Raw genomic sequence first — 19,784 nt, forward strand, 5'->3', positions numbered from 1 at the left:
TTTATGATTTCTTTCCTTCTGCTAACTTTGGGGTTTTTTTGTTCTTCTTTCTCTAATTGCTTTAGGTGCAAGTTTATTCGAGATGTTTCCTGTTTCTTAAGTAGGATTGTATTGCTATAAACTTCCCTCTTAGCACTGCTTTTGCTGCATCCCATAGGTTTTGGGTTGTTGTCTCTCCATTGTCATTTGTTTCTAGGTATTTTTTTATTTCCTCTTTGATTTCTTCAGTGATCACTTCGTTATTAAGTAGTGTATTGTTTAGCCTCCCTGCGTTCGTATTTTTTACAGATCTTTTCCTGTAATTGATATCTAGTCTCATAGCATTGTGGTTGGAAAAGATACTTGATACAATATCAATTTTCTTAAATTTACCAGGGCTTGATTTGTGACCTGAGATATGATCTATCCTGGAGAATGTTCCATGAGCACTTGAAAAGAATGTGTGTTCTGTTGTTTTTGGATGGAATGGCCTATAAACATCAGTTAAGTCCATCTTATTTAATGTATCATTTAAAGCTTGTGTTTCCTTATTTATTTTCATTTTGGATGATCTGTCCATTGGTGAAAGCGGGGTGGTAAAGTCCCTTCTATGATTGTGTTACTGTCGATTTCCCCTTTTATGGCTGTTAGCATTTGCCTTATGTATTGAGGTGCTCCTATGTTGGGTGCATAAATATTTACAATTGTTATATCTTCTTCTTGGATCAGTCCCTTGATCATTATGTAGTGTCCTTCTTTGTCTCTTCTAATATTCTTCATTTTAAAGTCTATTTTGTCTGATATGAGAATTGCTACTCCAGCTTTCTTTTGGTTTCCATTTGCATGGAATATCTTTTTCCATCCCCTCACTTTCAGTTTGTATGTGTCTCTAGGTCTGAAGTGGGTCTCTTGTAGACAGCATATATATGTGTCTTGTTTTTATATCCATTCAGCCTATCTGTGTCTTTTGGTGGGAGCATTTATTCCATTTATATTTAAGGTAATTATCAATATGTATGTTCCTATGACCATTTCCTTAATTGTTTTGGGTTTGTTATTGTAGGTCTTTTCCTTCTCTTGTGTTTCTTGCCTAGAGAAGATCCTTGAGTATTTGTTGTAAAGCTGGTTTGGTGGTGCTGAACTCTCTCAGCTTTTGTTTGTCTGTAAAGCTTTTGATTTCTCTATCAAATCTGAATGAGATCCTTGCTGGGTAGAGTAATCTTGGTTGTAGGTTTTTCTCCTTCATCACTTTAAATATGTTCTGCCAGTCCCTTCTGGCTTGCAGAGTTTCTGCTGAAAGATCAGCTGTTAACTTTATGGGGATTGCCTTGTGTGTTATTTGTTTTTTTTCCCTTGCTGCTTTTAATATGTTTTCTTTGTATTTAATTTTTGACATGTTGATTAATATGGGTCTTGGCGTGTTTCTCCTTGGATTTATCCTGTATGGGACTCTCTGTGCTTCCTGGACTTGATTAACTATTTCCTTTCCCATATTAGGGAAGTTTTCAACTATAATCTCTTCAAATATTTTCTCAGTCTCTTTCTTTTTCTCTTCTTCTTCTGGAACCCCTATAATTCGAATGTTGGTGCGTTTAATGTTGTCCCAGAGGTCTCTGAGACTGTCCTCAGTTCTCTTCATTCTTTTTTCTTTATTCTGCTCTGCAGTAGTTATTTCCACTATTTTATCTTCCAGGTCACTTATCCGTTCTTCTGCCTCATTTATTCTGGTATTGATCCCTTCTAGAGTATTTTAAATTTCATTTATTGTGTTGTTCATCGTTGCTTGTTTCCTCTTTAGTTCTTCTAGGTCCTTGTTAAATGTTTCTTGCATTTTCTCTATTCTATTTCCAAGATTTTGGATCATCTTTACTATCATTATTCTGAATTCTTTTTCAGGTAGCCTGCCTACTTCCTATTCATTAGTTAGGTCTGGTGGGTTTTTATCTTGCTCCTTCATCTGCTGTGTGTTTCTCTGTCTTCTCATTTTGCTTATCTTACTGTGTTTGGGGTCTCCTTTTTGCAGGCTGCAGGTTCGTAGTTCCCGTTGTTTCTGGTGTCTGTCCCCAGTGGCTAAAGTTGGTTCAGTGGGTTGTGTAGGCTTCCTGGTGGAGGGGACTAGTGCCTGTGTTCTGGTGGATGAGGCTGGATCTTGTCTTTCTGGTGGGCAGGTCCACGTCTGGTGGTGTGTTTTGGGGTGTCTGTAGACTTATTATGATTTTAGGCAGCCTCTCTGCTAATGGGTGGGGCTGTATTCCTGTCTTGCTAGTTGTTTGGCATAGGGTGTCCAGCACTGTAGCTTGCTGATCATTGAGTGAAGCTGGGTGCTGGGGTTGAGATGGAGGTCTCTGGGAGATTTTCACCCTTTGATATTACGTGGAGCTGGGAGGTCTCTTGTGGACCAGTGTCCTGAAGTTCGCTCTCCCACCTCAGAGGCACAGACAGCACTGACTCCTGGCTGCAGCACCAAGAGCCTTTCATCCACACGGCTCAGAATAAAAGGGAGAAAAAGTAGAAAGAAAGAAAGAAAGAGGATAAAAGAAAATAAAAGAAAGTAAGATAAAATAAAATAAAAAATAATTATTAAGAAAAAATTTTTTAAATAGTAAAAAAAAAACAACAATAAATCGGACGGATAGACCCCTAGGACAAATGGTGAAAGCAAAGCTATACAGACAAAATCTCACACAGAAGCATACATATACACACTCACAAAAAGAGGAAAAGGGGAAAAAATCATAAATCTTGCTCTCAAAGTCCACCTCCTCAATTTGGGATGATTCGTTGTCTATTCATGTATTCCACAGATGCAGCGTACATCAAGTTGATTGTGGAGCTTTAATCCGCTGCTTCTGAGGCTGCTGGGAGAGATTTCCCTTTCTCTTCTTTGTTCTTACAGCTCCCGGGGCTCAGCTTTGGATTTGGCCCCCGCCTCTGCGTGTAGGTCACCGGAGGGCGTCTGTTGTTCGCTCAGACAGGACGGGGTTAAAGGAGCCGCTGATTCGAGGGCTCTGGCTCACTCAGGCCGGGGGGGAGGGAGGGGCACGATGTGGGACAAGCCTGCGGTGGCAGAGGCCAGCGTGACGTTGCGCCAGCCTGAGGTGCACCGTGCGTTCTCCCGGGGAAGTTGTCCCTGGATCACGGGACCCTGGCAGTGGCGGGCTGCACAGACTCCCGGGAGGGAAGGTGTGGATGGTGACCTGTGCTCGCACACAGGCTTCTTGGTGGCGGCAGTTCAACCTTAGCGTCTCATGCCCGTCTCTGGGGTCCGCGCTGTTAGCCGCGGCTCGCGCCCGTCTCTGGAGCTCCTTTAAGCGGTGCTCTTAATCCCCTCTCCTCGCACACCAGGAAACAAAGAGGGAAGAAAAAGTCTCTTGCCTCTTCGGCAGGTCCAGACTTTTCCCCGGGCTCCCTCCCAGCTAGCCGTGGTGCACTAACCCCCTGCAGGCTGTGTTCACGCCACCAACCCCAGTCCTCTCCCGGCGCTCCGACCGAAGCCTGAGCCTCAACTCCCAGCCCCGCCCACCCCGACGGGTGAGCAGACAAGCCTCTCGGGCTGGTTAGTGCTGGTCGGCACCAATCCTCTGTGCTGGAATCTCTCCGCTTTGCCCTCCGCACCCCTGTTGCTGCGTTCTCCTCCGCGGCCCCGAAGCTCCCCCCCCTCCGCCACCCACAGTCTCCGCCCACAAAGGGGCTTCTAATGTGTGGAAACCTTTCCTCCTTCACAGCTCCCACCCACTGGTGCAGGTTCCGTCCCTATCCTTTTGTCTCTGTTTATTCTTTTTTCTTTTGCCCTACCCAGGTACGTGGGGAGTTTCTTGCCTTTTGGGAGGTCTGAGGTCTTCTGCCAGCGTTCAGTGGGTGTTCTGTAGGAGTTGTTCCACGTGTAGATGTATTTCTGATGTATCTGTGGGGAGGAAGGTGATCTCCGTGTCTTACTCTTCCGCCATCTTCCTCCCGGCCTACTTAGGCTTTTTAAATATAGGATCATGTGATCTATTGATACAAATAGAGATGGTTTTATTTCTTGTGTTCAGTTTTACTAAATGCCTTCTAATTATTTTTCTTGCCTAATTGCCCTGGCTAGAATCTAGTACAGTGGTGAATAGTAGTGACACAAGTGGACATCCTTTTCTTGTTCCTGATCTTAGGGGGAACTTTCCCCATGAAGTATCTTTTACCCTTAAGTATCATGGTCACTGTGGGTTTTTCATAGACACCAAATATTGAGTTGAGGAAGTTTTCTTTCATTCCTAATCTGTTGAGTGTTTTTATCACGATGAAGTGTTGGGTGTTGTCAAACGCTTTTTCTGTGACTATTGAGATTCAGATGACTATGTGTGGTTTTTGCCTTTTTTCTGTGTATCTGTTTTATTGCCTATAGGATTTTATTCCCATTTGTTTTACATTCGTTATTTGATGTTTCTTTAAAACTGTGTTTAGAAAGAGGGGAGACATAAAATCTTTTGTATGTATTTCTAGGTGAGGAATGGGAATTAAATCTATTTCTCAGTTCTTTAAATCTCCACATAACAGATGAAATCACTGTAGCTTACAGGTTAAATAGACTGCCTCAGGTTTTTGCTTTGTTTAATCCACGGAGTTGTCATGGCCAGTTCACAGTTTAATTAAGAGGAGCTGCCATCAAATCCAGCACCCAGCACAATGCCGTAGCCCCGAATAGCTCCAAGGAAACATTGGCTTGATACTGAGAGCCTTTACTTCCTAAAAATTAGCAGCACCTGGTAAAACGCATGTAACAAAGAGATCCTTCCTGGTGTCCACCTTTCTGTCCTCTGCTTTCAGGACACTTGCCTCTTGGTATGCGGACTGTGTTCCCCAAGGGGTCCTACTGAGTTGTAACTTCTACTGATTCAAAGTATGAGGAGGAATAATATGGTTTAAATGTGATGATGTGAAGGACTTTGGCCTTTTAAAAGAATAATAATAAAGTTTTTCTCCTTAACAGAGAAGTGTGAAAATACAGTAAAATACAAGGAAGAATCACCCACAGTCTTACCAGAGACTGTTAATTGGTGGTATTCGTCTTCCTAGAATTTTTCCCTTGCATGTTTTCTTCATAACTTTGAAATCAGGCTGTATATGCAATTTTATGACCTGCTTTCTGCCCTCCCCCACCATTATAAGATAAGCATTTTCCGTGTTACAAAAAATTCTAGGTAAATACCAACTTTAATGACTACACTTGCTAGAATTTGGTTAACCATCATCCTGTTGATGGACATGCCGACAGTCTGTAGTTTTGGCTTTCACAAAAATACTGTCATTTACAACCTTTTTTTAGGGGCGAGAGTTGGAGCATGGTTTGTGTCAATGTTTGTGTTTAAATGCTAAGTGGTCCATGTACTCTGCAGACTAGGAATCCAGGGACATGTAGTGACTCTGGTTGTTCACTTAAATTATCTGTGCTGTAGTTTGTCATCTGTGAAGTTAACCAGACACATCCCCTCAAGAAAACAGCATTACCACAGAAATTGACCATAATAAAAATATTTCTAAGCCTGGGATAATGACCCACATTAACAGTGAGTTGTTCATTTCGTTCGAAGGAAATCCACTACTGTGAATAGTTCACAGTGCAGGCTTTTTCCCTGGTCCTTGTCTGCATGGTGAGCATGGCACAAATGCTCTGTTGTTCCCACGGCCATGAGGGGAAATGAGAACAGTAACTTGTGACCTAGAAGGCATTTTGGATTTTTTTTGGAAATATAAAGAAAAAGTGAAATTTGTCCAAATTAGGTAAGGAAATTTGTCCAAATAAAGTAAAGGAAATATGTCCAAATTTCTCTGCTGTTTCAAATTAAGTAAATAAGAACCTAAATCCATTATGAGGATCTCCTTGTGTTTTATTATCTTGTGTTCTCTTAGGAGGGGTCTGGATACTTTAAGAAAGCCCCATAGTATAGTTCTATTTATAACCATGAAATTTCTAGTCAGAGAAAAAAAATTCAGTCCCCATTGCTCACCATCGTCCCTACTAACCTGTCCTCATGGATGACCATATATGGCATGAAGTCCCCCCAGTCATTACCACTGAGCCAACTCAGAGCAACTGGCTTAATCCTTTCCCACCTCACTGCTATAAACAGAGCAAATCCAGGGTGGTAAGGACCTGAGGGAACCATGGCTGAGCCGAGTTAATTGAAGGATGTGATGTCTAGAAGTAGGTAAAGTTTCCTTGTCCTTTTTGCTTTCATCCCTTTCCCCATGTCCTGGGACTGCCATTCTGTTACGTTCTCCATGCCCTAGACTGAATCTGAGTACTCAGCAGAACCTGCCCAGGGCTGCCTAATGCCTTAAGGTTTCCATGTTCTACAACCGACCTTCACCCTGCTCCCAGCAAAACACGGATTACTCATGGACTCGGTGTTAAGAAAGCCATCTGATGAATTCATCTTACTACTCATGTTGAAATGAAAGTATAGTCTTTTCAATTTTTTGCCTCATTGGTTCATATGACCTTTTACTCTCTTTCTCACAGTCATTTCTTTTGGATGTTAAAACAAAACGTACCTTTTCCTTTCTGGTAATCTGATTTTAAAGGTAGTTACACCTGTATTCTTAGCTTCTAGTGAGTTTCAGAATCATTGTCCAGGGCCATCTATCTTTGCTTTCCAGAAAACCCAAGGGAAATCCCCTAGCATTGGTGTTCTGGAATCTTCTTCAGGTTTGCCTATTCCTAGACATTAGGAATTGGCATATGGTAAATATTAAGCTCTTAGGATCAGATTGGCCTAAAGCTATGTAATACTGTCACCTAAAAGTGAGCTGTAAAGGGGTTAAAAACAGAATGCAGTACCTAGCCCTTCTCTCTGCCTAAGGAGGGGATCGGAGCTGCAGAGTTCTTGCATACAAGGCATACCTATTTTTTTTTAATTTATTAAGTCATTTATTTGTGCCTAGTTATGAAATAGCACAATAATAATTATGCCTACATTCAAATGCATCCAACTGACTCTATGGTAAATATTATTAACTTCTAGCCCTAAATTCTTTTGACTTAATTCTTCACATTTTCTTGCTCATGCATAGGCTCATTGCCTTACAACTTAGAAACTTGGAACAACTCTGCCTTGCTGTGAGTCAATGATACAATGAGGAGTCAGCATGGTTTGTGTAGAAACATCCTCTGGCCTTTGGAAGAAGGAAAGGGGTCTTTTATAAAAGTAAACTGGGTATCAAGGGAGAGTTTCAGAAAGGTATGCAAGACAGATCCTATCTGAGTAGTTTTTATGTTTATTTATTTATTTTTGTAAACTTATTTATTTTTTATTTTTATTTTTGGCTGCGTTGGGTCTTTGTTGCTGTGCCCGGGCTTTCTCTGGGTGCGGCGAGCGGGGGCTACTCTTCGTTGCGATGCACGGGCTTCTCATTGCAGTGGCTTCTCTTGTTGCGGAGCACAGGCTCTAGGCTCGCGGGCTTCAGTAGTTGTGGCACACGGGCTCAGTAGTGGTGGCTCGCAGGCTCTAGAGCGCAGGCTCATTAGTTGTGGCATGGGCTTAGTTGCTCCGCAGCATGCAGGATCTTCCCAGGCCAGGGCTTGAACCCGTGTTCCCTGCATTGGCAGGTGGATTCTTAACCACTGCGCCACCAGGGAAGTCCCTGGGTAGTTTTTAAAAGGAGTTTCCACGTTTCCTCAGTTTCTCACAGCAGATTGGAATGAATCGCCTTCAGTGCTCCCACCATGCTTTATAGAAATGTCGTCATTGTTGGCATTACTGGATTTCAGCCTCTTAATAGCAGGGCCCGTCGCCAGCACCCAATACAATGAGGCTGCTCACTCTTTCGGGACCAAAAGCATCCCTGATTTAGTCCTGAACCCTCTGGCATCTGAGCCACTCTGGCCTGGAAGTGAACCATGTGCAGCTAGAAACAGCCCAGGCTGTACCAGGATGGGAGGTGGGTGGCCTTCAAATGAGACCATGGTTGTAATCTTAAGATGAAGCTCATATACTTAATGCACATGTCTCTCTGAATAGAAGGAAAGCAATCTTAGGACACCTATTTTGTGAATTTCTAGCTCAGTTCCAAGGAAGGGGATCCCACATTTAGATGCCCATTTGCACACCAAGAACAGGATTTAAACAGAAGTGTGAAAGAGGATCACGAAGTGGCATTGCTTTCTTCCAGGTCCTATATTTAATGCCTCTGTGCACTCGGACGCGCCATCAGTCATCCGGGGAGATCTCATCAAATTGTTTTGTATCATCACTGTTGAAGGAGCAGCCCTGGATCCAGGTACTTTTCTCCATCCTTCCCCTTCCCCGTATTTCTTTTTTGTAAGTGTTTCTCATATCATCACCACTATGTTACACAGATGTGGAGGTCAGGGATTGGATTGGCTGTTTATTCCCAAACTGCCTAGCTCGGCAGTATTCAGTAGGTGTTTAATGGATGCAACTATCTGTTTGACGATTTGGAAACACAACCAGACATTTGAATGTGTTCTCAGGGTGATCTAGTGGCCACTTCGGGGGCTGATTCAATCTCGTTTGCAGCCCACTGGCAGAGTCTGGCTCCCTCGCTTTTTGTCTTTCATTCATTCATCCATTCATTCAGCTATTTAGTGAACTCCTATAAACAGGTGCTGTTCTAGTTGCCGGAAATAGAGGAGTGATCAAAATGCACCATGTCTGCCCTCATAGAGCTTGCAGCCTAGTTAAGGAGACAAACAAGAAAGAAATCACCATATGATATAATATCAGATAGCGATTAACACTCTGAAGAAATACAGAGCAGAGGAAATGAGTAGCCAGTAACCACGGGGAGCTATTGTAGTTTAAATTCTTAGGAAATCTTTGTAAATCTTTTCTTTGCAGAGAATACTAGTACTGCCAACAGGATACCTAACAGTTGTGGGCCAGCAGCCTTACACTTTTTCTCCTTGGCCCCCTTAGTACCCGGTGCTGTTCTTCTCACTCGTAGACCCTCAGGGTTTGAAAGAACATTAAATGCATGTAGGTGTGTCTCTGTTGCTGAGCAGGACTGTAGCCACCTCTGCCTTCTCCTAAAGCACCCGTGGATACCCTGACTCACCGCCTGGGGGATGCCCGTGCTCTGACCTTGGGTGTCTTTGTACTGCCCACCCCATCATAAGCAGAGCCGTGGCCTCACACAGATCTGTGCCTCAAAAAGGCCAAATTGTGCAGGGTTCACTAAGTTCTGTGCAGAGACCACGGGATGTGTGGCCCTGGGGTGGAAACTGGAAGCAGGTCTACATTCTGTGTTAAGGGCAGGCTGTCAGCAAAGTGAGGGTGGGCTGTATTGGATCTGGTGTGACCAACAGCAGAGGGGCTTGGGCCGCCACCCCCTGAGGTCTGGCTACTGCAGGGACTCCAGTTGAAGGTTCAGGTGCGGCTAGTTCAGGGTCAGCAAACCTTTTCTGTAAAGGGCCCAGGTAGAAAGTATTTTTGGCGCTGTGGGCCAGATGATCTCTACAGCAGCTACTGTACTCTGCTGTTGTAGAGAGAGAGCAGCCGAAGAGAGCAATGTAAACAGATGGGCCTGGCTGTGTTCCAGTGAAACTTTATTTACAAAAACAGGCGGTAGGCTGGATTGGACCTGCAGGCTGTAGTTTACTGACCCCTGGACGAGCTGATTGATACCGAAATTGACTCTCATAGGGGACTTGAACGTGGTTGAGCTTTAGAGGTAGGAAAAAGGAGAAGAGTTTGTGGAAGATGTAAGGAAAGGCAAAGAAAAACACTCATCCAAAACAACAGAGGGGTCAGCTCTGTCCTGGGGCTTAGGAAGGAGGAGCCTCTAGGTCTTGTTTGAGCCACCACATCTGTGGAGACTGCCGGGAGGGGGCGGTGGGCGGGGAGATCCTTTTCAAAAGTTGGAATAATGTAATACCATTTTTACCCTTAAAACTCATTTATAAAATTTTTTTTTAAATTTTAAAAGCTCATTTATAGAGATATACAAAAATAAATCATTTAAATGCTCTTTCTCAGGAAATTGATGGGTCACCAACTGTGCCCTTAATGTAAGTCTTTTCCTCCAGTGTAATTGCAGAAGCTATAGGTGGCTGTTATCTTGCAGATCACAATTTTCCAGAACTTTGCACTCTTAGACTGCATGGGTGGAAGATTCTGAATAATTAAGCACAGGTCGTAATTTCGTTTTTCCTCTCGCATCCTGTGGGCTGTGAAGGAATTCTCTTCCGGAAAGGACATGTGGCCCAAGTGGGCCGAGTGCCAAGGCAGGGGGAGGGGCAGGGGGAGACCACGGCCCTTTAGAGGTGGTGTCTTAGGTCAGGTTCCCTAGAAGCAAAGCCTGAGACAAGCGTGCGAGTGATTAATTGAAGATGTGCCCTCAGGAGGCAACAATGAGGGAGTGAGGGAGTCAGGATAGAGCAGGGAAGGAAGCCAGGCAGAGCTCTTCAAAACAAGTCTAACTCCCTGTGGGGAGCTCCAGAACATGGGTTGCACCACAGAGTGTGACCTCCTTGAGCTAAGGGACTGAGCTAAGGCAGCCGGCACCTGCAGCATCTGGGGGCCCAGCGATCCAGCTGTTTGGGGCAGAGCACCACGAGCATCTGCTGCAGGCGGCAGTACCCTTCCTGTTACAGTATCTCTTAGTACAGACCGTGTATGTTGAACTGTGGCGGTAAGGATGTTCATGGCGGCCTACCATTATTGAGTGCTTCCTATATTCCAGGTGCCGTTCTAAGCATTTTATAAAGCTAACTAACTATGGGTGCTATTGTAATTTCCTTTTCCAGATAAGGAAACTAAGTCACAGGGAACTTAAGTGACTCACCCAGGTCACTAGGCTAACAAGAGCCAGTGCTGGGATTCTAGCCCGGGTAGCCTGACCCTGCAGCCTGGCCACCGCACTGTACGGCACAGCGGGACTGGGGTTAGAGTCTGGACACAAGTAATGGGGACACAGCTGTGACTCTTTGCCTTCAGTAACCACCCGGCGCCTGCAGGTGACAGCGACACTGAGCTAGTTTTCACTGAGGACCTGGGAGTGATCTGGGGGCCCACTCTGCCTGGGCACTGTGAGGGTGTGAGGACGTTGACCTCACTCCCTCTGCCCCCAGGGTGTTGGTCTTCTTGCAAGAGATGACCCTCACCCTCGGAACAATCAAATGTTGTGTTCAAGGGCCACGGCGGGTCGATGGGGAGGAAAAAATGATATTTTGGTGCCTCAGAGTAGAGGGCTGACATCACACATGTAGAGTTGAGATTTGCCTGTGGCCCTTAACATTTTTAGACTGAGTTGAAAAGGAATTACCATTTGAATAATTTTTTAGAAATTCTTGCTTTTGGGGAATTCCCTGGCTGTCCAGTGGTTAGGACTCCACGTTTCCACTGCAGGGTTCGATCCCTGGTTTGGGGAACTAAGATCCCGCAAGCCATGTGATGTGGCCCCCCCCAAAAATTCCTGCTTCTAGTTTTGCTTATATTCCTTTTTTAATATGTAAGAATCTGAATGTAATTTATTTGCCTTATAATATGCTTTTTGAGGTTATTAGTGTATTTTTACTAAATGGATGTTACTTTTTTTTTTTTTGCGGTATGCGGGCCTTGCACTGTCGTGGCCTCTTCCGTTGCGGAGCACAGGCTCCGGACGCACAGGCTCAGCGGCCATGGCTCACGGGCCCAGCCGCTCCACGGCATGCAGGACCCTCCCGGACCGGGGCACGAACCCGTGTCCCCTGCATCGGCAGGCGGACTCTCAACCACTGAGCCACCAGGGAAGCCCAGATGTTACTTTTTGTTTAACAAAAATTATGTTATTTAACATGTGTACAGAAAGCCCCGTCAAGCGATTTTAAGATAAAGCAGTGTTTGTGGCCTCCCAGTCCTTTCTTGCTTGCTGGGTGACTCTCAGACCTGACACAGCTGGTATCACTTGGTAGCAGTCAAAAGAAGAGGTCAGAGGTTTAGGATGTGCACTCTATTTCCACGTTCTATGAGAACTACCACTTGTGCCAAAGCCGTCTTTCTCTTATGCCCATATTAATTTATGTGAGGCTGTTAGAACCTTAATTTTGCAGAGTACTTTACGATTCCGCAGCATTACTCTCTGGGACTGTTAAACTGTGTTCAATTTTCTCAGCTTGACATTTTTTTCCTCTTGTTTTGAACTTAAGCACTTCAGGGGGAAAAAAAAATCACAGTGAACAATAAAATCTAAACTGTTTACAACTCTCCATTTTGTACGATTCACTTTATGTCCAGGTCATTCCTTATGGCTTTCGTGTCCTTCCTGTCGTGGGTTCTTCTGCCTAAAATGCCAAAGGACCCTGCTTTCTTTGGGAGACAGAGCGTTCAATGTCACCACACACCACCAGCCTTTCATCCCGTGTTCTCTGGAGGAGACAGTTTGAGGCTGTGCTCCTTCAGCTGGGTAGGGGCAGTGGCGTGGTGAAGAGGGTGCATTCCGGAGCTAGACTCTTGGGTTAAGCCACGTGCTCTGTGACTTCCTTGCTGTGTGACCTCAGTTATTCGGTCCCGCCACAGAGCGGGAAGTGTGACAGTACCTTCATCATGGGGTGTTGTTGAGAGGATCTGGGGAGACCCAAGGCACGTAGGGCCGTGCTGGCCCACAGTCAGGTTACAGGCATGTTAGCCGTACTTGGTACTTGTGCCTGTGGCCCTGACCCCAGTGTTTTGGCTTGGTCATCCATAGACGACATGGCCTTTGACGTGACCTGGTTTGCGGTGCACTCCTTCGGCCTGGACAAGGCTCCCGTCCTCCTGTCGTCCCTGGATCGGAAGGGGATTGTGAACACGGCCCAGAGGGACTGGAAGAGCGACCTCAGCCTGGAGCGCGTGAGCGTGCTAGAGTTCTTGCTGCAAGTGCATGGCTCCGAGGACCAGGACTTTGGCAACTACTACTGTTCCGTGACTCCGTGGGTGAAGTCACCCACCGGTTCCTGGCAGAAGGAGGCAGAGATCCAGTCCAAGCCCATCTTTATAACTGTGAAGATGGATGGTAAGAATGACACGCAAATAACCCTCTTGGTGTTTGGGGAATGTCTTCTCTCCACGCTCTGCTGCCGCTGACGGGATCCAGGTTCCCACCCTTTGAGGAATGTGCCTGCTTTCTCTCTAGCCTGGCCCGGGCCTGTACCCAGAAAGAGCACACACAGCCCTTGCTGTTTTCCCAGCTTTGGTATCGTGTGTGCTGGAGCTACCACTGGGAAATGATTTTTAAGACTTACTGGAAAGATTTTCGATGCTTTCTCTAAATTCTGTACACACCCACTTCGCTGTGTCCTCGGGTTGGCACGGATACCACCAGGCAGGGGCAGAGACCAGATCAGGAGAGTGGGTCCAGGTCTCTAGGAGGGGCTGCAAGTGGGTTCCTGCCCCTCGTGTCCTCCTACTGGTTCTGCTTCTTGGTAAAGTGGGTTCCTCCTGGATGGGAGGGGGAGCTCCCAGCCTTGGCCTACACCGACCACCACAGTCAGCCTAAAGCGCCATGGTCAGCGGGCCCCCTTCCCATGCCTCTGCTCCCTGGCCTCTCAGAGTGTGGGCAGTTGTTCCTTGGTTAATGAGAAACATGTCTTCTCTGCAAAAAGTGTCAGAGTAAACGTTAACTGAAAACACTCATGGAGAGAATTCAAGTCCAGGTACCACCAAGGATTAAGTAGGAGCCTTTGAGTGTGTTCCCCTGATGCTGTGTCAGTTTGGCGGAGACTGGAATTGGAACCCCAGCTCTTCCACAGGTGACTTAGCCTTTCTAATCCTTCGTTTCCTCTCTTGTTAAATGGGATAATAATCTCTCCTGGGGCTGTTGTATTAAATGTCAGGCAAACAACCACAGTGCCAGCCTCCACCCAAGGCGTGCTGGTACTTTGGGGGACGGGGACGTGGGATTTGAGGGTGTGGGATCTAAACAGTGTTTGTACATTCCCGCAACTGAGTCATTTATACCATATTTGCCTCTTAGAAATGTCTTGCTTGCAGTCACTCCATATGAAAACCCAGATTTACTAAACAAGTAGGGAGTGATTATTCACTTTGCTAGATAATTTACTATAGTGTTACTTAAAATAGCTCCCCTAGTACACTTCAGTTATCTGATGCATAGAATTGATTTATGTATGGTTTTTTTAAGGATGCATCTGCTACCGAATGTGTGGTGCCCTTATACTGACTTTTAAAAATCAATCTCCTGCCAAAACCCTAAAAAGCAAGTTGACATTCAAAGACATTGAAGGAGAATCTTTTTTTTTTTTTTTTTTCTGGCTTTCTGCTGCCTTCCCGCACAGAACTGGGTGGGGAGACATTTGCTCATTTTTTGGACACGTATGGCCGAGCTGCTCTTGTCTCAAGCACCATGCCAGGTGCCGGGTACAGGATGCATGAGGTCAGATCCCTGGTGGAGACGCCGTGGCGATGGAGAGGGGAGGCGGCGGTCTTCTCCGAGGCCCGCCTCGCATCACTGACCCGTTCCCTCTGGTCTTTCCCTCCCAGTGTTGAACGCCTTCAAGTACCCGCTGCTGATCGGCGTCGGCCTGTCCACGGTCATCGGGCTCCTGTCCTGCCTCATCGGGTACTGCAGCTCGCACTGGTGCTGTAAGAAGGAGGTCCAGGAGACCAGGCGGGAGCGCCGCCGGCTCATGTCCATGGAGATGGACTAGCCGGTGCCGGGAAAGGCCGGGATGCAGGGACGTTCGAGGAGCAGTTTGGGCGAGAAGAGGACAGTGATCTTTTAACGTGATGTGTGTTACACTAAAAACCAGTCCTCTCTAATCTCAGGTGGGACTCGGCGCTCTCTCTTTTCTGCATGTCAAGTTCTGAGCGCGGACATGTTTACCAGCACACGGCTCTTCTTCCCACAGCACTTTCTGATAGAACAATCGAGTGTGTGTTTTCCCGACGGCGGCTTTTTAATGGTTAACCTCTGTCTAATTTTTTTCTCCTACTGGTTTATAGATCTCTGGCTTGTGTGTGTTTCTACCTTTTGTTTCGAGGGGTTGTGGTGAGGAAGGGGTGAAGGCGTTCAGAGTTCTTTGTCTCGGGTGAGAACGGAAGGGCCGGCTTCTGAGTCGGAGGCACGTGCTGAGAGAGCTGCTAAAGGCGACCCTCCACCCCTGCCGAGGGACAACACAGACCAGAGCCGAAGGCTAATGTGTGGCTTTTACTACCCTCCCCCACCCCCTATTTTCAGGGGGTTTAGACCACATTTGAAATCTAAACCTGCAGTCCGTAACTTCCTATCGAGCCCAGATGCATTTTGTTCTGGTTGGGTTTTTTGCTTCTCTGCCCCCTTTCCATTTCTTTCGTATCTGCTTTATGTGCGAGTGCTGAAATGGCCCTGGAATTGAGAATTTGGCTCTCCACCAAGCACCTTATCTTGCCACCTTAGCCTTAAGAATGCGTATGAAGAAAAATGCACAGCCACCTCTGTCCAGGGCAGTAAGAAGGCCTGCAAGGAAGAGGAGGTTGGGGACAAGGAAAGGAACAGACAGTCACTTCCGTAGTTCGGAGGCCACCATGCCTCAGGGGGCCCTGGGGATTGCAGAAGGGGGATCCTGGGAGTTAGATGTCTGGAGCTCGTGCCCGGAGGGTCAGTGGTGCCAGGGGTGTGTCAGGCGGAAGAAGCCACTTCTATTCTCTGTCCCGCCCTTTGTGAGAGGCAAAGGCCTTGTGCGTCTGCAGGGGGAACCACGGACACCCCACATCCTTCGTGGGCTGAGTGGGCTCCTTAATGTGGAGGTGAATTGCTGCTTGCAAGACTGACTTCACGGAATCAGAAATTACCTGGAAGAACCGTGCATTTTCTATGACCTTTTCAGTCCTTCAAGTCGTTTTAAAATCCCCTGCAGGGGGTTAGTGAGAAAGGGTATACTTTGTGGTATGTTTGCTTTCCTATGAGGAACACAAAGGAAACCCAGCAATTTATATTGCCATGTGAACAGCCTACAAAGTAGATCTGAGAACAGTCCGTTTCGCCTGATCACTCATACCAGAAGGACAACGGACCCAAAGAGATCTTCCGCCCCCCGAAGTGTCTGCCCCTGCACAGCGCTGGCTTTTCGGAAGCATCTCAGTGGGGTTTCCTGAGGCTCACTGGTGACTCACGCCCCACATTGCAATCCTCTGTGCTTTTATCCTGGCTCTGAAGGATCTAATACTGCTCTGTCTTCCAAAGGGGAAAAAGATCCATTTGTTTTGAGCAATAAAGTAATACAAAATGATGGCCATTCATGTGCAGCTCTTTGTCACAATGGGCCAGACAGCCAACTCCTCGGGCTCACCATCTTCCTTCCCCTCCACTTCCCTCCCTCTGTCACCCACGATTCGTTCTGCACTTATCATCAAGTCACCCCCAGGAGGCAAGTTTCCACCGAATTTTTTCCTTTTGGTTTTGCCCACAGAGGGGACCACTCACGTGATAGAAACTAGATTTTGCACTAATGGTAGCAGCACAAGTGAATTCCAGGCCTAGCATCTGTGGCGGGAACACGGGCAGCAGGTCCGCCCCACCAGAGCACGGATGACTAGAGGAAGGGATGGAGGCCTTGATAGCACTAGATTTGGGTGTTTCCTGCATGTCATTTCCTAACTGGGCCACTCCAGAGGAGGTGGGTCACAGGTGATTGTGCAAACAGGAAATAGAAACAGGTGCTGTGTTAGGAACAGCCAGTGCCCTTTGAGCCCTTGCAGTTATCATGCCTCCTAAAAGAAGATTCAGGATTGTTGTAGTACAGGCCCTTGGTAGGAGGAAAGGGTACTTGGCTTTGGACGTGACCAGGTGGCCCCAGGTGTACGTAAAACCACGGATGGGCCACAACTGACACTTATTGGCGGGAAAGGTAACACGTGCTCACACACTGTACCTTTTCCTTTCAGACTGCTGTTGCAGTTCAAGGCTGGGGTTGTGAAGGCATTGACCGCCCCCCTAGCCCCACCCTCTGTCCACTGAGCTGGTACAAAGTGGGGAGAAATCCCAGGGCATTGTACCAAGGGCCTCCTTCCTTCCAGGGGCATAAACTGGCTGGAATGTGTGTCCCGTTCAAAGTGCGAGACGTACTCGGTTGTTGTACCAAATAGGGCCCCCTAAATGCTCTTCTGGAAAAGGTTCCTGCCAGAAGCACTGGTGTGAATGGAAGGACGCAGCCACGATTCACACAGATGAAATTGCACCGCTTAACATAAACGATAAAAAGTTTGGCTTTTTTAAATTTTCTAATCATAAACATATCCCCAGAAGGAGCCTAAGCTATGTTCCGATAGAAGCCTCAAAATTACTTTCAGTTGTTTACTTTATAATGTTTACATACACTTTTCACTTTTTTAAAAAAAGAAAATCCAAGCTCTGACTTTTGAACAACTTTTCAGGTTTTTCATGGGACGGTGGAACTCTGACTCACCAACTGGATTTAAATCTTAATTTAGAAGTTTATTTATGTGTGTGTTTTCTCCCCTCCTATCCACGTGGCTTTCCCTAAGATCCTCGTTAAGGTGGCCCCTCCTGCCCAGACCCTTGTCTGTTTTCCCTGGTGGCTCTTGCTTCTTGCTTTGCAGACTGCCTGCAGCCATGATTTTGTCACTGACATCTGTGAGCCAAAGACTGAGCCTCTCTAGCAGGAAAAATAAGCAATACTACACAACTTGCTACTTTCAGAAACTTTTTTTAGCTTCACCGATGACAACAGAGGAAGAAGGGAACTATAGGATTTGGGTAAGTTCTCCTCCGCTGTTTGACCAGATTCTCAGTGATAAATATTGTGTGCAGATAACTAGGAGAAAAAAGTTGACTTTCTTTCTTTTTTAGTGTGGCACATACGGATCTGCTGAATTTTACGTAGACAAAGAAAGGGTCCTGTGTATTTTTGTCCATATCCAATGTTATATGAACTAATTGTATTGTTTTATACTGTGACCACAAAATATTATGCAATGCACCATTTGTTTTTTATTTCATTAAACGAAGTTTAATTTAAATTGAAGTTGTGTGAGGCACTTGATCTCCGCCTCTGTTACCCTTTTATCTCCTCCGCATGAAGGACTGTGACTGAATTCCCGTTGCAACTCGGGCACCTTCTGATCTCTTGGAATCCTATGAAAACATTGTAGATATTCCAAAGAGAAAAGAAGAAATGGATTTAACAGGATCAGTATTGAGATTCCCACCAAGTGGAAAGGTGAGGGCTAGGATCCTGTCGCTGATGGATGGTCTCTTGGTCTTTCTGTGAATTCCCATGACCTTATAGGACTCCTGTCAGGAAAGAGAGAAGTTAGAGGTTGTTCCTCTCTGCAGATGAGGAAACGCACCCAAGTTCTGTGACCATATCGTGCCTGGGACAGAACGGCTTTTCTGACTCGTGACCCGGTCTGCAGCCAAACTAGGCCAGAAGGTGCTAGTCCCCGTATTATATAAAAACAGTGCTTTTTCCCCAGGCCGCTGGCTTCAGGGACTTGCACAGGAGGAAGTGCCGGGACCCCCACCTCCCTGCTGGCCCCTGGAGCAGCCGCTCAGCCTCGGCTGGGCTTCCCCTTGTGTGTCCCGGGCAGGGACCACCTCACTCGTGTGGTCTTCAGGGGCTGGGTCTGTGTCCCGGTTACTAACCTTGGCCCTGATCCAGGCATGATAGAAGCGACTGGCGGTGTATAAATGCACCGTTAACGTTCTGCCGGGAGAATAGCCCGACACTACACACTTCTCCATGAAGATGGAGGACTCTGTTCACATCAAAAGGCTGACACAGTCAGAGCTGGTCTTTAGCAGTCACATACCTATTGCTGAGCCCGTTCCCGCCTCGGTTTATATTAAAAGTAAAACAGAAATTTGCTTGTACACCTCCTGTGGCCTAGGCATTGTGCTAAGCACAGAAAACCTGCCACTTATGTCCTTTCCTAGAGGCCTTCGCACCTGCTGTTTGCTCGTTCTAGAAACCTCTTTCCACCTGTTCCAACTCCTACTTCTCCTTCAGGTCCCAGGGAGCCTTTTCTGCCCCTCTAGGCTAGGAGAGGAACCCCTGACAGATGCTCTGGTTGTCTGAAAGTGCCCCGAGGGCAGGGACCCCTCACCACTGTGAAAATAGCTAACTAACACTAGGATGCTTACATGTGCCGTACACCTGGGCAAGTGCCTCAGGTCACCCTGAGGTGACTACAGCAGAAGACTTCTTACCTGCTCTTCATGTAACTAGATCTTCCAAGTAACAGCCACTCCATGTCCTCTTACCCACAGACCAGTGTGTGTAGCACACTGCTTTAAAATACAGGTTTTAGGGCTTCCCTGGTGGCGCAGTGGTTGAGAGTCCGCCTGCCGATGCAGGGGACATGGGTTCGTGCCCCGGTCCGGGAAGATCCCACATGCCGCGGAGCGGCTGGGCCCGTGAGCCATGGCCGCTGAGCCTGCGTGTCCGGAGCCTGTGCTCCGCAGCGGGAGAGGCCACAACAGAGGCCCGCGTACCGCAAAAAAAAAAAAAAAATACAGGTTTTATTATTATTTAGGTGAGGCAGGGCCAGCAGATCGGGAGATGACTGCCATTGAAAAGACAGTTTGTTACACTCACAGATCCCAAGAGGGAGGGTCATGCCACACAAAAGGGGGCCACACGGGAAAGCACCAGGGTCCCTCAGGCAGCAGAGGGAGCAAGGGTGAAGCATGGGCAATGGTCTTTGTTGGGGTTTTCACAGGAAGGAATGGGCAACTTAGGGTAAGCAGGCTTAGGATTGACTAGTTTGGATAATTTCAGCAGGTTCTGGGGCATAGGGAGTATCCCTAGTTATCTGGTGTGATGAGAAAACAGCTATTTTGAGTTGCTGCCTAGGATTTTACAGTATAATAGCCCTGCTCACAGCCAGAGC

At 46.7% G+C, this 19,784-nt stretch overlaps 1 protein-coding gene across 1 annotated transcript in view; it reads left to right on the forward strand.

Annotated features, from left to right (window-relative positions):
• The window catches only part of PTGFRN (prostaglandin F2 receptor inhibitor), an 83,925-nt gene extending 67,757 nt beyond the window's left edge, over positions 1-16,168 (forward strand). The window contains exons 7-9 of the mRNA XM_067727410.1: positions 8,128-8,235; positions 12,643-12,948; positions 14,436-16,168. Of these exons, the coding sequence (XP_067583511.1) occupies positions 8,128-8,235; positions 12,643-12,948; positions 14,436-14,602 (581 nt within the window). The 3' untranslated portion in view covers positions 14,603-16,168. The remainder of the gene's footprint in view (positions 1-8,127; positions 8,236-12,642; positions 12,949-14,435) is intronic.
• Positions 16,169-19,784: the final 3,616 nt, after the last annotated feature.

This window comes from Pseudorca crassidens, chromosome 2, assembly GCF_039906515.1.
Source record: "Pseudorca crassidens isolate mPseCra1 chromosome 2, mPseCra1.hap1, whole genome shotgun sequence".
Classification (NCBI taxonomy): domain Eukaryota; kingdom Metazoa; phylum Chordata; class Mammalia; order Artiodactyla; family Delphinidae; genus Pseudorca; species Pseudorca crassidens.